General features: G+C 39.0%; 2 protein-coding genes across 2 annotated transcripts; both read right to left on the bottom strand.

Moving 5' to 3' along the window:
• Positions 1–1,736: 1,736 nt before the first annotated feature.
• On the bottom strand, positions 1,737–5,978 carry zdhhc24 (zinc finger DHHC-type containing 24). Its single transcript, XM_062425774.1, has 3 exons — positions 5,456–5,978; positions 4,214–4,491; positions 1,737–3,152 (listed from the first exon to the last, which is right to left on the bottom strand). Exons 1-3 carry the CDS (start codon positions 5,758–5,760, stop codon positions 2,860–2,862), a joined length of 876 nt encoding a protein of 291 aa, XP_062281758.1. The 5' UTR covers positions 5,761–5,978; the 3' UTR covers positions 1,737–2,859.
• Positions 5,979–12,383: 6,405 nt separating this feature from the next.
• Positions 12,384–19,046, bottom strand: pola2 (polymerase (DNA directed), alpha 2). Its single transcript, XM_062425599.1, has 18 exons — positions 18,695–19,046; positions 18,059–18,183; positions 17,822–17,910; positions 17,634–17,691; positions 17,318–17,427; positions 16,733–16,932; positions 16,295–16,383; positions 15,777–15,929; positions 15,286–15,348; positions 15,064–15,115; positions 14,709–14,827; positions 14,517–14,555; positions 14,265–14,338; positions 13,830–13,938; positions 13,398–13,504; positions 13,211–13,267; positions 12,989–13,115; positions 12,384–12,858 (listed from the first exon to the last, which is right to left on the bottom strand). The coding sequence occupies exons 1-18, from the start codon at positions 18,777–18,779 to the stop codon at positions 12,706–12,708; spliced, it is 1,809 nt and encodes a 602-aa protein (XP_062281583.1). The 5' UTR covers positions 18,780–19,046; the 3' UTR covers positions 12,384–12,705.
• Positions 19,047–19,763: the final 717 nt, after the last annotated feature.

Genomic DNA, 19,763 nt, shown 5'->3' with positions numbered 1-19,763 from the left:
CACAAGTTATTAAATTATTAAGGTGGTATTTATTTAGACTTAATAAAGCAGCATATTTTACATATGAGAAACAGAAGCCAATGATTGTCGGCATACTATTATGAATACAGTTCAAGATTAATTTTCTGATGATAAAGCAACCCATTTATCAACTGAGGGCTTCAGCTTTACAATCTAGTCACTTACAGTATAACATACATCATTTTTTCGATGCAAGTGAACTTTGCAGAGAGCATGAACCTGCAAATAAAATTGGTTGTGCAATAATCTTTTCAAACATTGATTTCACCGTGGATATTTTAAAGGAAAAGTATTGACTAGTGTAATGAATTCCTACAAAACATAAAAAACAGTTGATCAGGGTGCAAAATTAACTTTTAAGTCCCCTGGCCTAATGACTAGTTAATATTTAAAGTTTACAAGCAACTTAATATCATTATTTTTCTTCGTTTTGGAGTGAAGCAAATCTAGCAGCAACTTCCATATTTTGCCAGCATTTGGCTGTTTGCTGGTGCTGATTTTGTACCCTGCAGCAAGGTAACTCAAAATAGACCAAATTTAAATAGTATTACTACATTTATGAAACGAGAATATCGTTAGACATATTATACCTTTACAGAGCAGTGGGTATTATTTATCTAGACAAAATTCTCACATTTTTTACTGTGTTTTACAGTTTGTAGACACATAAAAACTGGAACTGGACAAAATGAAGTTGACGCTAATGTAAATGAACTTCCAAGTTAGCATAGTTAGCAACCTGCTAGTGTTGCTCTACTTCATAGTGGCGCACTAACGGATTTAAACCGGTTTAAACTGATAACTGCTTTAACATATCTTACCAGCAAGGAAATCCAAACTCAAAAAGTTATCGCCACTAAATTGTCGCTCAGGCTGCCGTAACAAGCAAGAAAAGCCCGAGTTTACAGGCTCCTGTCGTGTATCTGGCGGTAACGTTATACTTTGAATCTGAGCTGGTGATAAAATGAAGCAATGAAAAAAAACGTACAGTTTCTATGGTAACACGTACAGGTTTCTATGGTAACAATTCCAACTACGCAGATGTGTTCAATTTGTTATGATCACATTTCTAAGATTTTTTAAACAGCTAGCTTGATTACATCCTTTATTTAACCTGTCATTTATTTTATTTTATTTTATTTATCATTATTATTATGTTTATATTGTACCTCGAAAGACTATTGCGGAGAAATCCTCATTTACAATGGTGTCGAGAAACAACTACAACAACAACGCAAAATAATATTTGGTAAATAAAATAAAAAGAAAAGAAATAAATACAATAAAATATTAGGAACAATAAAACTAATAAATACAGGTAAACAGATAAGATTATGGTGAATTTAAAAACATTTGCAATCAATTAAAACAAGGTCTGTGATAAGGCCTTTGAACAGCTGTGGTGGTAAAGGATCTAATTTTAAGGCCTTTTGCAGATTATTCCAAGTGTAAAGTGCATTATTATAAGAAAATTACATTTTTCCTATTTCGGTACTGACTGATGGAGAACCTAAAACAACCTTTTCTGTGATTAATTATATAAATGTTGTGTAGCTGCTTTTTAAATAGATTTCTATGTTCCTGATTTAATCATGACAACACACCACAACAACAAAAAGAGTGGCATAGAAAATAAAATATGAACAATTTTAACACAATTTATTCAAGCACTTTCAAATTACAAAATCAAACATCAAATTGTGTGATTTAAATGAAACACTACCAAAAAAAGAAATGAAAGAGACATATTTATTTATAAAAAACAATTAACAATACAATATTTTTGGCTTTAATATAATTTTTGGCAAAAAACAACTTAGAGCATCCAAAAAACAAAGTAATGTTGTTGGCACACTTTAGGGCCAGGAGAATTAAAAGTGGTTAATTAAAAGTGCAAATGGGGGAAAAAAGGGGTTTGATGAGGTAACCAGTCCAGTTGTCATTAAATGCTGTAAGAGAGTACATGCCATGGTGTTACACACCTGTATTAGTCCTTTACTAAAACTGACAGTTTGATTTTAAAAACTGCATTCACTAAATTACTTTAGTTTGTAAACTGCAACAGCATGTATGATTTCTGATGATTATTAGCTTCAGGGCTTACACATGCCATCCTGTAGTTGTAATTTAACAGTTAAGACATTGTTTTGAATCCTCTCTCAATGTCCCACTGGGTGCAAACAAAATTCAATAACAATTAGGACTTCACCTGGAGCCGGAGTGGAAAACACCAGCACATCATGGTCCAAGTAACTAACACACAGCAGCATACAGGAGTGTAATGATGGTGTATTTTATAATCCTTGGCTGAACCCATGAACAGTGGACGCCACATTTTTATTAACTTCAGATCAGGCAACTTGGGGACAGCCCAGCTAAATTGTTGCTCTCACAGATCTCAATATGATGCCACCCAAGACTTCTTGTCAGCAATAGTGATTGCTTGTTAATAAAGATTTAAAATGTTATTTTTTTCACAATCAATAAATACATTCTCTTTTCAGCAAACTTATATTTTCAGTGCTCAGTACTCCAGGTGAACAGCGCTTATTTCTGTGTTAATAATCTGAGGCTAGCCTCACTGAGTGCACAGATAACCTTCAGGTCAGGCAGCGTCACTGCACCTTCACAACAGTAAATCCACAATTAGCAGGTAAAGATACTGGTAGACCATTATACCAAGTAACACCCCAAACAACCATATACTATTCTTGTTTCTTCCCTGCCATACCCCTTCTTCCTCTTCTTGAAACAAGGTGATCTTCCTTGCTGCCACCCCCAATAATGTGACCCATCACCACTGAAGTAAAGGCCTGTTAAAACTCTGACGTTCAGCTGTTACCGGGTAGGTTCCAGTGATCCTGTGACCTGGAAGTTTATCCCGTCCCCGGGTGAAGGCGATGGGATGAGCGGGCAGAGCCAGCAAAGGTACCAGTGAATGCCCAGGGTGTGACGCAGATTGCCAAAGATTCCCAGGTTGTAGGGTCTGCGCGACGAGTACCACTCCCTGGTGGTCTGTCCCCGAAACATCAGGAAGAGATGGAAGAAGAAGAAGGCGGACACCAGCAGGAAGCCCACCACACACGTGTCAGCAATGAAGGCAAAGGCAAAGGCACGTGCTGAGACCTGACCTGTGAGAGAGAGGGGACAGGACCACTGATTAAACACTAGATCCAATTACCACCAGCATAAAGTATCATTTTGATTAAAATTGAAGGAGATCTTAGAAAAATGTCTGCCAGGAATTACATTTTTTTTTAAACTAAAACAGCAAATTACATCTCTGACATTAGTACAAAAATCTAAATTGCTATCACATAATCCTGTTCCCTAATTTCCAACTAACAATTATTTTCATTATCGATTCATCTGTCAGTTATTTTCTATATCAGTCAATTAGTCTAGTCTATAAGTAATCTGAAAATGGTGAAAAACAGAGTTCACTGTTTCCTGAAAACCTAATTTTTTTATTATCATTAAAGACAAAATAAACCAGGAAGAATTCATATTTAAGAAGCTGGAATCAGAGAATTTGGATGTTTTCTTAAAAAAAGTTACTGAATGAATCAATTATGGAAATAGTTGATAATTAATCTTCTGTAAATCAACGCATCAATGAATCATCTTATCATTCAGCTCAATCTGCAACATTGCCTGCAAAGTTCTGATACACCCAGAAATAACAAAGGAACAGATTCCAACAAATACAGTTTGCAAAAACATTTCTATTATCGTGGTATATCTCGTCATATTACTCAGCACTATTTTTAATGTGTCATCTTCATGTATTTATGAATGTGACGACTGTTCCCTGTGGACCAGTGTGTGATTAATGGGACACTATGACCGGAGCTCGCTCTCAAGAGAGTTCTGGGAGATAAAAATAGAGCAGACGAGAAAGAAAAGAAGTATGCAGCGCATGAAGCAGAGACATCTTTCTTATGTATGTGAAGTCATATTTTAAATGCTCTGGAACAATTAAAATAATAAGTCAAATCTTTGTAGAGCAAAGATGACAAACTGTAAATTCCAATTGAATACAAATGTTGTATTTCTGTTAGATTATTTTCTTTCTTTCTTTCTTTCTTCAACATACCTGGTCTGTATGTCACAGCTTACTCAACTTTAAAAGCAGAATGGGAATTTTACATTCTACCTATTAGTATGTAAGAGTAACCTTAACAGATGGTACCTGAAATGAGCATAATCCAGGGTATGAGCAGCAGCAGCACGCTGTGCACGGTCACGCCTTCTTTCAGTATGACAATGAAGACCTCAGCATTCATCAGCGTGGCGTACAGGAGCCCAGACCACATAAACAACAAGCAGCTGATGAAGTAACGGTAGTTACGGAAACCCACGCACTGGCCAAAAAACACACAGTGGTGGTCCCGCCGCAGCACACACACTTTGCAGTCATAGCAGTGGGAGCAGCGCGGAGGAGTGTGTGTCTCACATGTGTAACAGTACCTGTGGAAAAAGACGAAGACAAAAATGATTATCTATGGTCAGAGATGATCTTAAATGACAATTCACACATGAAGTTTGGTGATAAAAAGTATAAATCTGTTTTAATAATCTCACTAAAATATAAAAACTATGATTATTAGTTCAGGCAATGGAAATAGTTCATACGTAGCACATCCTAGGAACATCTTTACATCAATTTATAAGAATCATGTTGTGGTTCCTCTGATAATTTAAGTTTCTTCATTTTTTCATTTTACCCATATTAGAAAATTCAATAAACTGTTGTAACTCTTCTTCTTCCAAGATTTCCACACCTTGCAAATACACGTGACGCACTAAAGGAAAACTGAGTGGAGGAAAAACAGCAAATACAAATGCTGCCACTCAAGGCACACGGGGCACTCAATGTGACTCATATATAGACATTTGTAGACACAAATATGGTTTCAAAGTGATGGTGGCCAAAATCCACAGTGTGTCCACACAGTATTTTAGTGCAAAAATGCATTTCAAATTTTATCTGAGGCTTTAGCAGTCTGAGTTAGTCATATCAAATGCATATCTGCCACATCTACAGTCTTTTTAGCATCAAATTCCCTCTTTGTGTTTCCCTGTTGAGCTGCAGTGGAAGTATAGTAGCAAAAAGAGGCTCTAAAAGACTGTCAACATCTAAAGATATCTACTTGATTTGACTGATTTGGACAACTTATATCAGGTTCAAATAAACTTTTATTCCACAGGAGGAGGCTTCTGGATTCACTTACATAAGTGCATGGCCAGTATTAATAGGAGGAATGACTACAGCAAGAAAAACCGGTTTCAATTTCAATAGAGTTTAATAGGCAGACTTGTAACATTGTGAACCCGTCCTTTAAGTGCATAACTACAGCAGCCATGCAAATATAGAGTTCATTTATACAGCATGATCATATTATTAAAGCCTTATGCTTGTAACAAAACTCACCTCCAGCCCTGACCCATGCCCTCTCCTCCCAGGAACACCCCCTTGATGCTGGGACTGGTCCTGACGAAGAGCAGCGCGTTCCAGCAGATGTTCCCCAGCATGAAGTACTGGACCAGCAGGTGCAACGCCTTCCACCGGGACGACCACACAGTCTTCTTCTGCTCTGCCTCCAGGGGAGCCTCGACCAGGACCAGGTAGCTGACCTCCCCGGTGATGGAGAAGACCAGGAAGGTGTTGAGGAGCACAGGGAGGTGGTGGCATATCCTCTCCACCCTGCAAAATACTTTACTGGCAAAACTCGTCATGCTTCCTCTCTCCGCCTGGTTTGATTCACAGCTTGATGGAGACTTTAATGGAGGGACTCATTTAGCTTCGTTAGCTTAATTAGCTTTCCAACAGAGGTTAGAGGTAAATGAAACGTATCTATGATGGTTAATATATCGTTAGGACTAATACATGTGACATAAGAGCTGAAATGTTGCCCAGATTTTTCTTTAAAGCCTCTCTGCTCACAACGCTCTGCTGCTGGACGGAATCAAGTTTATCGTAAAGGGTGTTACATGAAAATACATCCGCAATGCAACAAGATACTGTGGTTCCGCTTCCTTCAAAATACAAATAAAAGCGTAATGTGGATTTTAGTGTAGTTTTGTGTTCAAACGGTGGACATTTGTTGGATATTTAACCTCTTAAACGACAGGTTTAACAGGTTGGGACACCCTGGGTGGCATTGTGTTCTATATACTATATTCTGATCAGTGTTTGGGAGTAACTAGTTACATGTAAGGGCGCTATGTTATTTAATTACAAAATAAATGTAATTAATCCATTACAGTTATTGGGGAAACTTACCTGTATTACTCCTTTACTTATGAAAATCTTGATGATTACAAAGTGGGTTATATCTGAAGATTTTGCTCAGGAGGAGAGTTTTTTCCTCATTTTTTAATGTTTACCATGTTACTGAATCCATATATTGCTGCTTTTAATTCCTTGAAATCTTTTCATAAAATATCTTTATTTTATATTCCAAAATCTACATGAACTAATGAATACATTTAAAAAAGGAGAGGTATATCTTGCTTTATAAGATATGATCTCATAAACCATGTCAGTATCCATGAAAAACACCTGAACTTACTCTAACAGCTGAAAACATTCATGAGAAAATTAGAAAAGTAATCAAATGTAATAAGTTACATTATTTTGATTAAGTTATTGAAATAGTCACATGACTAATTATATTTTAATTAGGTTTAGGTTTAGATTACAGATTACTAGGGTAACTAGTAATCTGTAATCTATTACATTTCCAAAGTAACCTTCCCAACCCTGATTCTGACTTTCTTGTGGTAAAATTTTAAGGTTTACCTTTTAAATGAGACTTGGGCTATGACTGTAATCAAAATGATTGAAAAACAGTAACCTTCCTATTTTGAGTAAATTATTTTCAGGCTTGTGCACGCAACTGTGGTGCCCATTAAGAGGTTAAGATTTATAATGCAATCCCTTTTCAGTAATATCTTGTATTTGTTCAATATGTGAATTGTGTGTCTGAATTGTTATTTTTCATGGGAAAGTAATTTAATTGGACCTTTTAAGTAACCTAGTTACCTGTAAGAGCTCTCACTGCAACACCACACCTACGTTAGGATTGACAACACGTTTTTGGTCCCTCCCCCAAAGCACAGACCTTAATCCCTGTTAATCTCTGCATCTACTGAGAGCATGCAGTCATGGCTGCACCGAGGGAGAATTTACTGTCTCTTGGGCATCTGACCGGCATGGACAGAGAAACCTTCAACACGATCACAAATCGCAAAGAACACAGTCTAAAAAAGAGGTAAGAAGTTTTATGCTGACAAGAAAACTGGAGTGGAAGATGTGGGTTTTGGGTTTTTTTTGTGTTAAATCACAATTTGATTTATTATGTAATTACAAAAAAACCACCAACCCCCCAAAATAATTTGCATCATGTGCTTTTTCTATAATAAAGATTTGTACTGTTCAGCACTAGTGTAGTTTATGATCTGTGGGGGGTTGGGGGATGTCTCTGATGCTGTATTTTGATGAACTGTCCCTTTCCCTTACAGTCTCAACAGGTCAATGACGTTGCAAGCTGACTTTTCAACTCATCAGAGTTCCCAAAATCTGTAAGTTCATAGAAAACATGCTTTGTATCAATATATATATATGTATATTTATAAGTAAAACAAACAAACCTTTGTGCAGGTTTCTGTATCTGACTCTGCATGTGTGTTTCCTGCAGAAGGATGAAGCATTTGCAACAACACTGGCAGGAGCTGAAGGAGAGAGAGAGAGCAGCCCAGCAACACAACAAGCTGCTGCTGCAACAGTTTGAGGAGGCTCAGGACACACTGAGAGAGATGATGGCCCGCACTGCTGCCATGAAAACTATTCGGGTACACACGCGCACACACACACACACATAATCACACACAGAAATGTTCTCTTGCCTTATTTAAATCCCTGATGTTGTGTCTTCACCTTGACCTTTGACCCCTGCAGATAGAGTATGAGAGGTACTTGGAGGAGAGCTCCCCTCGCTGGGAGCAGCAATTCAAGGAGAAAACAGAAGCTGCTCAAAGGAAGGTAGCAGCAATGCACAGCACTTGAAAATACAAAATATGTAACTTAAGAATACAGCTAAGTATTTAATCACAAAGACTGAAAAACACCCTTTAATCATCTAACAGTTTACGGCTAAATATGAGCTACCCTTTGTTTAAATAAAACAGATGCAAACAGGTGTTAATAATGATTCTGCTCTTCACTCTTCACACACTTCTGTTGATTGTACACTGTGTGCCAACATGTTTTTCCTGGACAGAGGATAGATGAGTATTTGAAGATGTGTCTGGAAAATACAGAAGAACAAGTGACAAAGTCTTCTGTAGATCGACCTTTACTTTCACAAGGTTTGTCCTCTTCCTTGCTTGATTTAAGGAATGTTATTGCCACATATATTCTTGATTTTAGGGGCATTTACAGACAGTAAAATCTGAGAATTGAATACATTATCAAAGAAGGTCAGGGAACATAAGGGACTTTAACAAATTAGTTACTTTACATGAATGTTTCACAAACTATTTCCCACAGTTCAGTTGTGTGGGGAACTGTTTGGCTCAGATATTTACAGTGAGCAAGTAAGTCCTACTTCACCCGTACAGTACAAACTCCCATCTAACATGTATCTCTGTCTACAGCCCCAACTAAAAAGCCTCAGAAAGTTTCTGCACCTCAGGAGTACCACCGTCAAAACAGTCACTTCAACTACAACCAAGATGACACCCTTCCTTCAACCTGGCTGACTCGCTCTCAACCCCACACTTTCAGGTTTCCTGTCAGAGTGCCCTATCAGCCTCAGGTTTCCTCTCAAGCTCCTCCATCTTTCCTCCCACATCCTCATCCATTCCATCTCCAGCACCTCGCTGTCACTCCTGGTCACCACCACCCCCAGCCCAGGCAGATTCCACCAGGCTGGGCCTCCTCTCAGCCTGACCACTCCTGGTTCTGGGCTTCTGGTGGAGCTGGGATACCTTCAGGCTATGAGGCTTTGTTGGGTCAGCTCTACATGGAGGAGCCTCCTCATGATAGAGGGGTGGCACCTGTTGTTGCAGATGAGGCTGAGACAAGCAGAGCACCAAGATCAAAGACAGAGATAGGCGGTGGAAGCAGGAGCAGTAATTCATCTCAGGAGCTGGACATCAAACCAGGTTGGACCTGCAGGTTGACAGGCACATATCTTCTGTTGTGTAAGATGTTTTTTAATCATGCATCTTCCTGTAATATCTGTGTGTCTGTCTACGTCCTTTACCTAGTTCGTCTATCCAGTGGCCACGCAGGGAGCAGCGAGAGCAGCAGGGATTCCAGTCAGGCGAGCAGAGAGAAGAAGAAGAAGAAGAGGGAGAAGAGAGGAAGAGAACAGTGTACCTCCTCAGAGAGAGAAAGCTGCAGCTCTCAGGAGTAAGTCATTGTATTCTTGATAGATTTATCATGCATTTCCAATTTATATCTTGCTGTAACCCATTCAGCTACCCCTCTTTTCTTCTCTATATTATGTCCCTCCCTGCTTGTCTACTTCACATGTTCTTCCAAACAGCTGAAAATCCCATCTGTCCATTATTAGTGTTGCACACAATTTAATTATGTACTTTACTTCTTATTATAGATGCCAATTTCTGTAAGTGGTTCCTAGCAATTTTTGATATGTTATCCTTGAAAGTGATGCAATGTCTTTGTCACTGTTAAAGGATTTTTTCGGGGAGTTATTCCTTGTTTGATGATGGAGGGAAAGTGGTATGATATTCAGACTGTTAACAGACTGTTAAAGAAAAATGTGTTATCTGCCATCTGTCATTTCCCCACAGTTATGTATGTTTAAATGAATTTGCATTTGCCAGGGATTTGTTGAGAAAGTAGTGTAATATGAAAGAAGAATATAACATTTAAGAAATTAAAATTTTGATTAGTATGTACAAATAACAGTACAAAAAGAGCAATACAAATATATTATTGGGCTATATAAATAAAATTGGGCCTGACTTAGTCTAAGTATTTGAATAGCTGGGTTGAAGCAGCAGTTCCCCCCTTGTCTTCCTATCTTCTTCTTTTTCTTCCTGTTCTCTCTCCCTCTCTCTCTCTCCGATGATTGTGACTCAGGGAGTAGGCCTGGTTGTCCATTAGTCGCAGGTTTGGTGTCTTTGAGCGAGATGCTGAACCCCAGTTGCTCCTCATAGTTAGGTCAGTCCCTTGCATGTTAGCTCGCTGCCATCAGAGGCAAATTGTAAAGCAGCTCAGGTTAACGTACTGTATGCTGTAGATGCAGTACATTCACATTCATGTGTGCACAAAACCCATGGTGTGGCCATTTACTTCCAATTAAGGGAAATTTTAATGCTACAGTACACAATCATATTTTAGACAATCGAGTGTCTAAAATTTTGTGGCAGCTGTTTGGGGGAAAACCTTTACCTTTTTTCAGCACCTACTCCAGGTTGGGTTTATTGCTTACGTCAGTGTCTGAACTCATGGAGGCTCCGAGAAAATAGGAGCAAATTCCTGCAGCCAGATACCAACGTCTTGTATGAAGCGTCCCACATACGGATGTAGTATTTGGGTGTCCACCTACTTTATTTGGGTCCCTTTTGACCATGGAGCTACGTTATTATCATGTAACAATACTTTAATTTGTACAATAATCTCTTTTTTCATGAATTTCTCTCTCAGGTCATCCAGGACTTCTAGTGCCATTGTCGTTGCCTCGGCTGCAGCAGCCCAAACTTCAGGAAGTGAAGCCTCATCAGAGAAAGGCAGCAGCAGCAGTAAAAAGACAAGGAGGGTTGAAGATGTGGTCGCTGAATCACCAAGGATGGAGAAGGTGGCAAAGGAGAGGACCAGGAGCAGAGGAGACGTCCACGAAAGTCACAATGAGGAGAGTCACTGTACTGGTGAGGAGTCGGAGGAATCCAGGAGTGAAAATGATGGGAATCAAAGTCCTGTTGAAAAATCTGAAAGCTGCAGGGACGAGTCAGGATGCCAGAGGGATGAGGGGTCAGGGAGTGTTAGTATACAACTTGAAAATGGAGACCCATATAAATCAGAGGAGCAGGAGAGCAGCAGCTCCAAACAAAGCGGTGCAGGACAAAAAGTTGTGGAGGGAACGGGGCACAAGACAGAACTGGAAGATGGAGAAGATGATGAGGAAGGTGGTGAAGACAAAGAGCCAAACAGCCAAAGAGATGAAGAACAAGAGGACATAAGTGTGGAAGATGATGAAGATGATGAGGATGATGTTTCTGCAAGTAAGAATGCGATAGTAGAAGAAGAGGAGGAAACAGGAGCAGAGGATGAGATGGAGGAGCAGGAGTCAGATGAGGATCAGAGAGACGATGAAGAGCAATCCGACAAGCTGAGGAACGAAGATGATGAGGTCAGGAAACAGGCTTCTTCTCAGGATCAAGAGGTGGATGAGGATGAGAGTGAGGGAAGTGAGGACAAAAGAGAGGACGATGATGATGATGATGGGGGGTCAGATGAGGAGGAGGATGACAAGCAGAGGAGTGACAAGGCAGAAGTAGAGGAGGAAAGAGACTCAGACGACAGTATCATTTCACCACAGGAGAACAGGTAATACAGAAAAAAAATTAATGATTTTCTCACAACTCAAACCTGAAAAAGAATGACGTGAAAAATTGTTTTCAGACCTAGAAAGATCAACATTATTCCAGAGGAGTCAGCTGAAGACAATGATGAGATGGACGGTAACAAAACAGGATCATCTAACGATGACTCAAATGAAATCAGTGATGAGGACGATATTGAGCATCTCCTCGCACCTCAAACACAGACAAAAAAAACAGAGTGAGTACTTGTTTTAGATCTTCGCGGTAAAAACACAATCCTGAAATATTAATGACTTTTATTTTTCTTTACATTTTTAGAGAAAAGGACCCAAAAACTGAGGAGAAACCCAAAGGTACAGCATTATCATCTAATTACAGTCAAGATGAAATGAATACAGAAATATTTGATTCTGATTTACGTCCATTTCTTTTCCAGCAGTTTGTGACAAAGTGGAGATTTTTCAACTCACATCGTCAAAGACGGATCAACAGAGCGACTCTGACGAGTTCGACCATTTTTACGACTAAATGTACCCCAACCCTCCTGAGGCCAAAGGACTCAGACATACCACACTTTTATTCAAACAAGGGATGAAAAGGAGGTGAAACAGCAGCCTGTTACGGCAGGACAGTCATTTGTAGTTTTGTTTCCTGATGTTTGATGAGACAGGATTCAAATTTGTCATTTTCATCAAAATTTCAACATCTCTCACTTGGAATAATCATCACATTAAACTGTGCTTTAAACATTAAACAAACATATTCAACAATGATTTTCAGAGCCATAGAAGCTTTTTAACTACAGGATAATAACAACACTGGTAGATGTAAGAGAATACTCGTACCCAACATAGTACAAAAGGTGACAATAATTTATTGAAAAGACATTGTTATTGCTGCTGTATCTGAGTGACAAATATTCAAAGCCAAGACATCTTCTTCCAGAGTACATATCTGCTGATCAGGTCATCCCCACATGTTTATTACTCATATAAAAATAAACCAACAAGTCAGTTGGTTTAAACTGTTTTTTATACATATTTTACATCAGTTTGTTAAATGCAGCTCATTTCTGGTGTCAATAAGAATTTTGAGTCCTTCTGCTTAGATTTTCACCACCTGAGCAGCCACACAGGGGCTCACTCTCTTCTGGTCCTCTGATGAGGTGCTGCGCTGAATGAGAAGTCTGCCGTACGTCCCGCCCACCTGGCCTTTGGTCAGACGTCCAGGATTTACACATACACAGCCGATCACATCCTGAGTGAAGGATAAGGTGAAGATTAAGGGTTTAATCAAGGCATCTAACTGTATTAGATTTTTAAAAATGATGATAAAAGTGGAATAAATGTCTGTTTACAGGCTGCAGTCTGGTATGTGAACGCTGTACCTTAACAAAGTAGCGCAGCTCAGAGGGGACGATGAGAACGTCGGGAGTAACCGCCATCTGACCGAAGCTCTGGAACTTCTCGTAGTCCATGTTCACCTCCTCCACAGGCGGGTACAGCGGGTAGTAACTGAAAGTTAAAACAGAAACACAGCAGTTAACACGAGGCAACATAAAACTAGAAAATAGAATAAATAACCTGCTTTAAGTCCCGTTTCCTCTCACCTCCTCTGGGTCAACATGTGCTTTAATATGCGTGAGAATCTGTCCGATCCAGTTCCGCTGCAACACAAAACCAAAGCCGTTTTTAAACAACTGTTACTGATCCGATTTATCTCAACTCCACTGATGCAAAAGAAAGTTTGTGACTATTACGAAGAGAATTTCTGCTAATGCACTCAGCCTTCCTCACCAGCTGATCTCCTCCGCTCCCATGTGGAACAAGATGTCCGTGGACGTCAAGCCAAAGGTCACACCGTCGATCAGCAGGGTGCAGGGGTCAGGGACCAGCGTCACACGCTGCACAGTATGAAGAGAAATATTACATTCAGCTGATCATGAAATATGATCACTGACAAAACTGAACAATTTCTAAGTTCCTCTGTTTGATTATCACAACTGAGACTTGAGTAAAGACTGAATTTTGATTAGATTTAACAAAATGAGAAAAAATACCTCTATTTAGATCATGTTAATATCAATAATCAATAAGTTTTAAATCATACTATTAAATTTATTGTGGTATGATTGCTCACAAGCCTGTTACATGTGTATGGTTGTTAGACTAACAGCAGTTTGTCTCATCTACATATAAAATCCTACATATAAAATCTTTGTGTCTGACCTGGGCCTGGTCCTTGCTGAGGTTCGGAAGGGTGAAGGAAGGCTGCGGGTAGATGAAATGATGGTGGATGTCTCTCAGTGAGGGCACGAACACCAGACGACAGCCGACACTGGGCAGAAGAAAACATGAGGCGTCATTATAGAACAAAGACAACAAGAGTTTACAGCTGTGGTTGTAATAAGATACAGCGGTGCTGTACATGCTCACAATAACAAAGCGGCAAGTGTAATGTTTAAAATATTTATCATGCTAACATTTGCCAATCAGCGTATGGCACAAACTACAGCTGAGGATGATGATTGTTTTGCTACCATCTGGATGAAATTGTCAAACAATTGTGCGACTGAGCCAGTGTTAACATGCAAATTCTAGCAAAAAAGTGTCAGATTGGGACAGATAAAGTCCTTTCCAGCTTAAAGAAGATATGAAACATACCTTTTGGTGCCGTCCACGATGCTTTCAATACATCTTGAGAAAATGGTCTCAAAGGTTTCAGTCACCTGGGCTTTCTGATTGGGAAACAGAGGACTCGGTCACACATATTCATCACCAACCAGCTTGATTTGAACGATCGACATTTTGGATGGACAAAAAGAGATCACATTGCAGTGTTTTGACTTGAATGCTAAATACTGGTTCCTGAAGAAGATAATGATCTTAGATGAGGACACAAACTGCTAAACGTACCTCAATTTGCTCATGTTTGGAATCCACAAATGGGCCCAACTGGAGAAGAGAAGAGAGGATTAAGAAACAGACACGTATAACATGCAGTCCTGTAAATTATTTAACAATTACGGAGGAACAGATATGAGCATTTGTGTTCAGCTAAATGTGGGAGAACTACAGACTGCAAAGCAACAAAAAGAGAAACTATACCAGCAGGCAGACGTCAGGACGGTCCCTGACAATGACATTGATTAGGTCCAGCAGAGGGTCAAAGGTCAGGCTGTCAGAGGGGGTGTACGGTCCGCAGGCCACCAGGACATTCATGGGATCTGGCATTGCATAAGAAAAGGAATGTTTTCATGGACGTGAAAGCGACAAAGAACTAAAAGACACATGAGAAATTCAGACATGCCTCCTTTTGAAGTTCAGAGCTTTCTGTATGTACATATTCCGAATTTACAGCAAATGTTACAGACTGTGAAAAAGGTGTTTACTTTAGTTATGTTAGTCAGTAGCAGGAGGCACTGATGTTTGTATTGTGCATCATAACAACATCGCTCCTTACCTTCATCCGTCTCCATTTTCACCTCAGAAGTGTAGAAAGGAAGAGGGACTCCCTAAAAAAGACAAAACTATTAACAGAAGATACTCAAATAGACCCTGATTCTAAAAGCTGAGATACTCTGCACCTTCTCATTTAAATGTTCAAACAATATTTCAATAAGTATGGCATTATTTCATACTCCAACACACCGTAACATAGAAAATGTGTTAAATTGTTGCTCACCTCATAGAGTTTAGAGGCCATCAGTTTTCTCCCTGTTGTGTTCATTCCCTCCATCACCACCACCTGAGGAAACAGGACAGAATAACTATACTCCATTTGGAAAGAGATGCAAACATGGCAACAAGTGAATAAGAAGGAGGAGCATTCTGCCTGTGACAATGCGTGTATCTGTACAGTTTCCTACACATTATTTTTATGTAGCAGTGGTTGTTGTTGTTGTTGTTGTTGTTGTTGTTGTCAGAGTTCTCGGTCAGACGCTGGGCAAGTCTCAAGCCCAGGTCTTTGGCTAGCTCTGTTACTCTTGGTGGACTTATAACCTGCTGCACACAAACTCAGTGCACAGGCAAAGGAGACACCACCGCTCAGTGTGTGTTCAATTGTTACACGTAGTCAATAATGTCTAAAATATGTTTTTATTCAGTTCAAAAAGGACTTTCAAAGCAGTTATTTGTAGGTTGATCTGTCAAGACAAGACGTTTCCTTTCGCTCACCTGACCAGGAAACAGGGAGTACTCTTTGAGCTCTGATAGGTCCAAAGGTACTTGCTGACCACCTTGCTCTGGACCCGCCTCCAACAGGACTGACTGTGCGTTCAGTTTTCCATTACTGTCACAGCACACCTGACCCAGCACAGTTATACTGTCCTACAGGTGGAGAGAAATAAACATCAGAATGAGCAGTCAGGAAAGTGTGAATTATACAAATATAGTACACATAAATAGGCTGATGTGAAGTCACAGCTAGGGGTCAAATTGAGCAGGGGTCCACATACCATGCGGTTTCTACAATTACCTCTATAAAAGACGGGAACATTTAGGTTCATGACTAACATCTGCCTATTCAAATGTTAAGCACTAACCAGCTCTCACATTTTAAAACTAAAAGCTTGTAAATCTATCAGCTGCCTGGTTGGAGAAAAGTGCCAGAAGTTTTAAGATGATAATATATATATAGAATATACAAATCATCAGACATATATATAAATCATCAAATAGTTACACTGCTGTACCTGAGCAGGAAGAGAGACGGGAGAGAACTCCTCGATGTTAAAGTGCGACCGGAGACTGTCACCCAGCTCCTCAATCTTCTCTGTCAACACTGAGGAAGACAAATGCAAAGATCTGCATTATAAATGGGCAACAAGTGCAAAAAAGTTATAAGGTACCGTCTACATTCATATAATCAGGGTGTTTAGTTTCTTTCAAGTTGTAGCCTTGATACATTTTAGGTGAGCGTGTTATGACCTTATAATGAACTCAGTGTTGTGCTATTTATGGCACTTTTTATGTATGGTTACAAGCATAGATACAATCACACTAGTTTTGAGTTGTACATTTTTTTCCTCCATAACATTAAAAATATACCAAAATGTAACTAAGAGAGTAACTCTCTCCTTTTTAGTTTTATGGACACAGTGAGCACTTTCTTCTGTTTTTATTTCTCTCACCATTTCGAATGTCCCGCAGCCTCTGGAACATGAACTTGTAGCTGCAACGAAGGCTCTCCTCGGGCCCTTCAAGCAGCTCCAGCTGGACTCCTGCACCAGGAGTCCTCCTGCCGACCCAACGGGTTCCCTGCACAGCCCCGAACGTGACCACCACCTCTCCCTTTGCCCCACGCTGGCTGTACTTCTGTGAGGGAGTTGCACTGCAAAGACAGACGAGGAAAAAGGTTGAGTCAGGTGACAACTAATGCTCACCAGAACAAGTGATGATAGTTAAAGTCATTAATGTCATCTTGACGCTTAAGTTGTGTGATATTTTCACTTAAATAACCATTTAGAGTGTGTCAAACTCATCTGAACAGTCAGTAAGAATTAAAGTCCATCCTGCATCTTTGGATTCTCACCATTATTAAAGTATTATGTTTATGTTATGGTTTTGAGCAACGGACATGTATAATGATATATGATTTAATACTTACATCACATTACTTAAAGAATAAAAGCAGTGAACCAACATCAAAACTAGAACGCATTATTTGCACACGTTTAGAGATCCAGCTGTTTTTCAGCAGCTTTAGGACTCAGTACCTGGGAGAGAAGCTGGCAGGAGACAGCAGCAGGCCGGGGCTGGCCAGCAGAGCTACACTCCTCTTTGAATGGGGGTGTTCTGGGGTCGTGAGTGCTCGTTTCTGAGAGCCCTGCACAATCACACAAAGTCAGGGAAAGAGGATACTAAGTGAGTAAGCTGTTAAAACATAGCTATATAAAGAACATGTCAAGAAGAGGGGCAGACAGTGAGCCACACTTCCTATATCTTAGCTTAGCTCTAAAAGTGCAGACCTAAAAAGAAACCCTGTAGGTTCAACATACCACTATTATACTACTACAACACAGCACAACTTACCTTAGCAGGAGTAGAGTAAGCATCCAGTAGATTCTCCTCCTCTTCCTCAGCTTTGATTCTGAATACATAATATGTCAAGGTCTGTAATACAATGACATTACAGCTAACAAATTCTGACAGACTCCTGAAAGAAGTGTTGCTGGATATTTAATGTTAAAATGTTGCTGAGAGTTTAATGTAAAGGATACAACTCCTGCAGTGAGTGGATGTCTCTGGTTCTGTTATGAGTTTCATCTCTTCTGTGGCCTTGTTTGGATTTACTCTTCTTGTTTAAGACCTGCCGAGAGAGGGGAAACACGCTGTAAATACAAACTGATGCTGAGGACAGTGTACCGACAGCAGAGAGCAAAGGTCAAACCAACAATATCAGAAATCCATAATATTTAATATATTATGACTTACTTAGAAAATATAAACTCGGTTACCTCATGTTCGAATTGCTCCAGGGTTTCCTGGGTGAGTTTTAGTCCATCTTTCGTGGTGCTGAAAGCCACCCACTCCAGCACTATCTCATCTGCCTGTATCCTGTTACAGATACACTGCTCCACCACTAAGAGACAGAAGAGAAACAAAGGAAAGGAAAGGAAGCAGAGCAATTTATTGCAAATTGTTTTTAACTGCACCGTAATCTAATCTGTTTACTTGTATTTATTCATCGCTTTATTTTGTTTTTCCTAATATTTTCCTTTATTTTATTTTACCTAATATTTTTTTGCACTTTACTTGTTATTGTAAATGGAGATTTCTCCTGAATGTTCTTTCGAGGTATAATAAAGGTTAATTATAATAACAATAATTTAATAAAGACTGTACACACTAATTAACACTGATATGATATATGTGCCACATTTTGGCCAAATTTGGCACATTTTCCTCTGCAGTAACAGAGGTTGTTGATGTTATTGGGAACAAAACTACAAAGCCAGATAAAACAAGATAAAAGCTCATATAAGGATAGATCATAAATGACAAGAAACCACATTTTTATTAATTACTAAACAGCCACAAAAATACGGCATAATATGACAATAATCAATTAATAGCAATAGATTAATGCTTACTCTTGTCCAGGACGGAGTCATCTTGGCAGGGTATGTCGAACATTTCCAGCTCTGACTTTAAGCTTTCTGATGTTACCGCTGACATTGTTAATATGTTGTAAAGTAACTTAATTAGGACGAAAGTTAGTTAGTTACTTAGTAGTTAGAGATCAGCCGTAAGTTAACTCCAGTTGTTATGGTGAAGCTTCAGTAGCTAACGTTAGCTATATCTCTCACTTCATAACAACACGGACCGCTTAAAAAAAGAGATTTTTCTTAAACACAAAGTCCAAAACAATTAGCTACGAGTTAAATGTTGGAGACAATAGCTCGGAATAAATCTGAAGTCCATTTCATTTTACCGCGAAAAACTACTGTCGAGGTTGGCGGCCGGATGTTACGTCGCTAGGCGGAAGTCTTCTTCTTCTTCTTCTTCGGCGAACTACAAATCCGCATTAAATGTAACACCACCTACTGTACCGGAGTGTGTAACATCATGACTTTAAAACTAAAACAACAAAAACTAAAAATGTGAAGTGAATATTTACATGAGCAGTTTCAGATTTACTTTAAAGTAAATTCACAGGTTTATTCATACCATTCATTCATCATCAATCACCAGATCTTCATCCTGCTAAAGTTCTCACTTGCAGAGGTCAATTTTCGTTAAGATTTAGGGGTACCAAGTTATGGAATAACTTTTCCCACCTGAAAAAAAACTGTTCATCTTCAAAAAGTTATACAAGATATTTAAAGCATTTAACTGCCTTTCTTAATGCATTTTGTCTGTTTTATTTGTTTCACTCATAGTTTTCATGTATTGTACAGATGCTGAGGCCAATGTGCCCCTTGCACACGATCACATGTGCACACTTACTTCAACTTATTTTTTTTGTTTTTATTTCACATATATATATATATATATATATATATATATATATATATATATATATATATATATATATATATATATATATATATAAAAATATATATTGTAATTATTTGTTTTGTTCTCACTTTTATGTCACCATATTATTTTCTGTAATATTGTGAAGTTTTAACATTTTAGGTGGAGGTTTTAAATAAGCAC

The sequence above is a fragment of the Scomber scombrus genome, chromosome 9 (assembly GCF_963691925.1).
Source record: "Scomber scombrus chromosome 9, fScoSco1.1, whole genome shotgun sequence".
Lineage (NCBI taxonomy): Eukaryota > Metazoa > Chordata > Actinopteri > Scombriformes > Scombridae > Scomber > Scomber scombrus.
The sequence above is the reverse complement of the archived record's forward strand: the minus strand, read 5'-3'. Positions and strand labels throughout refer to the sequence as shown.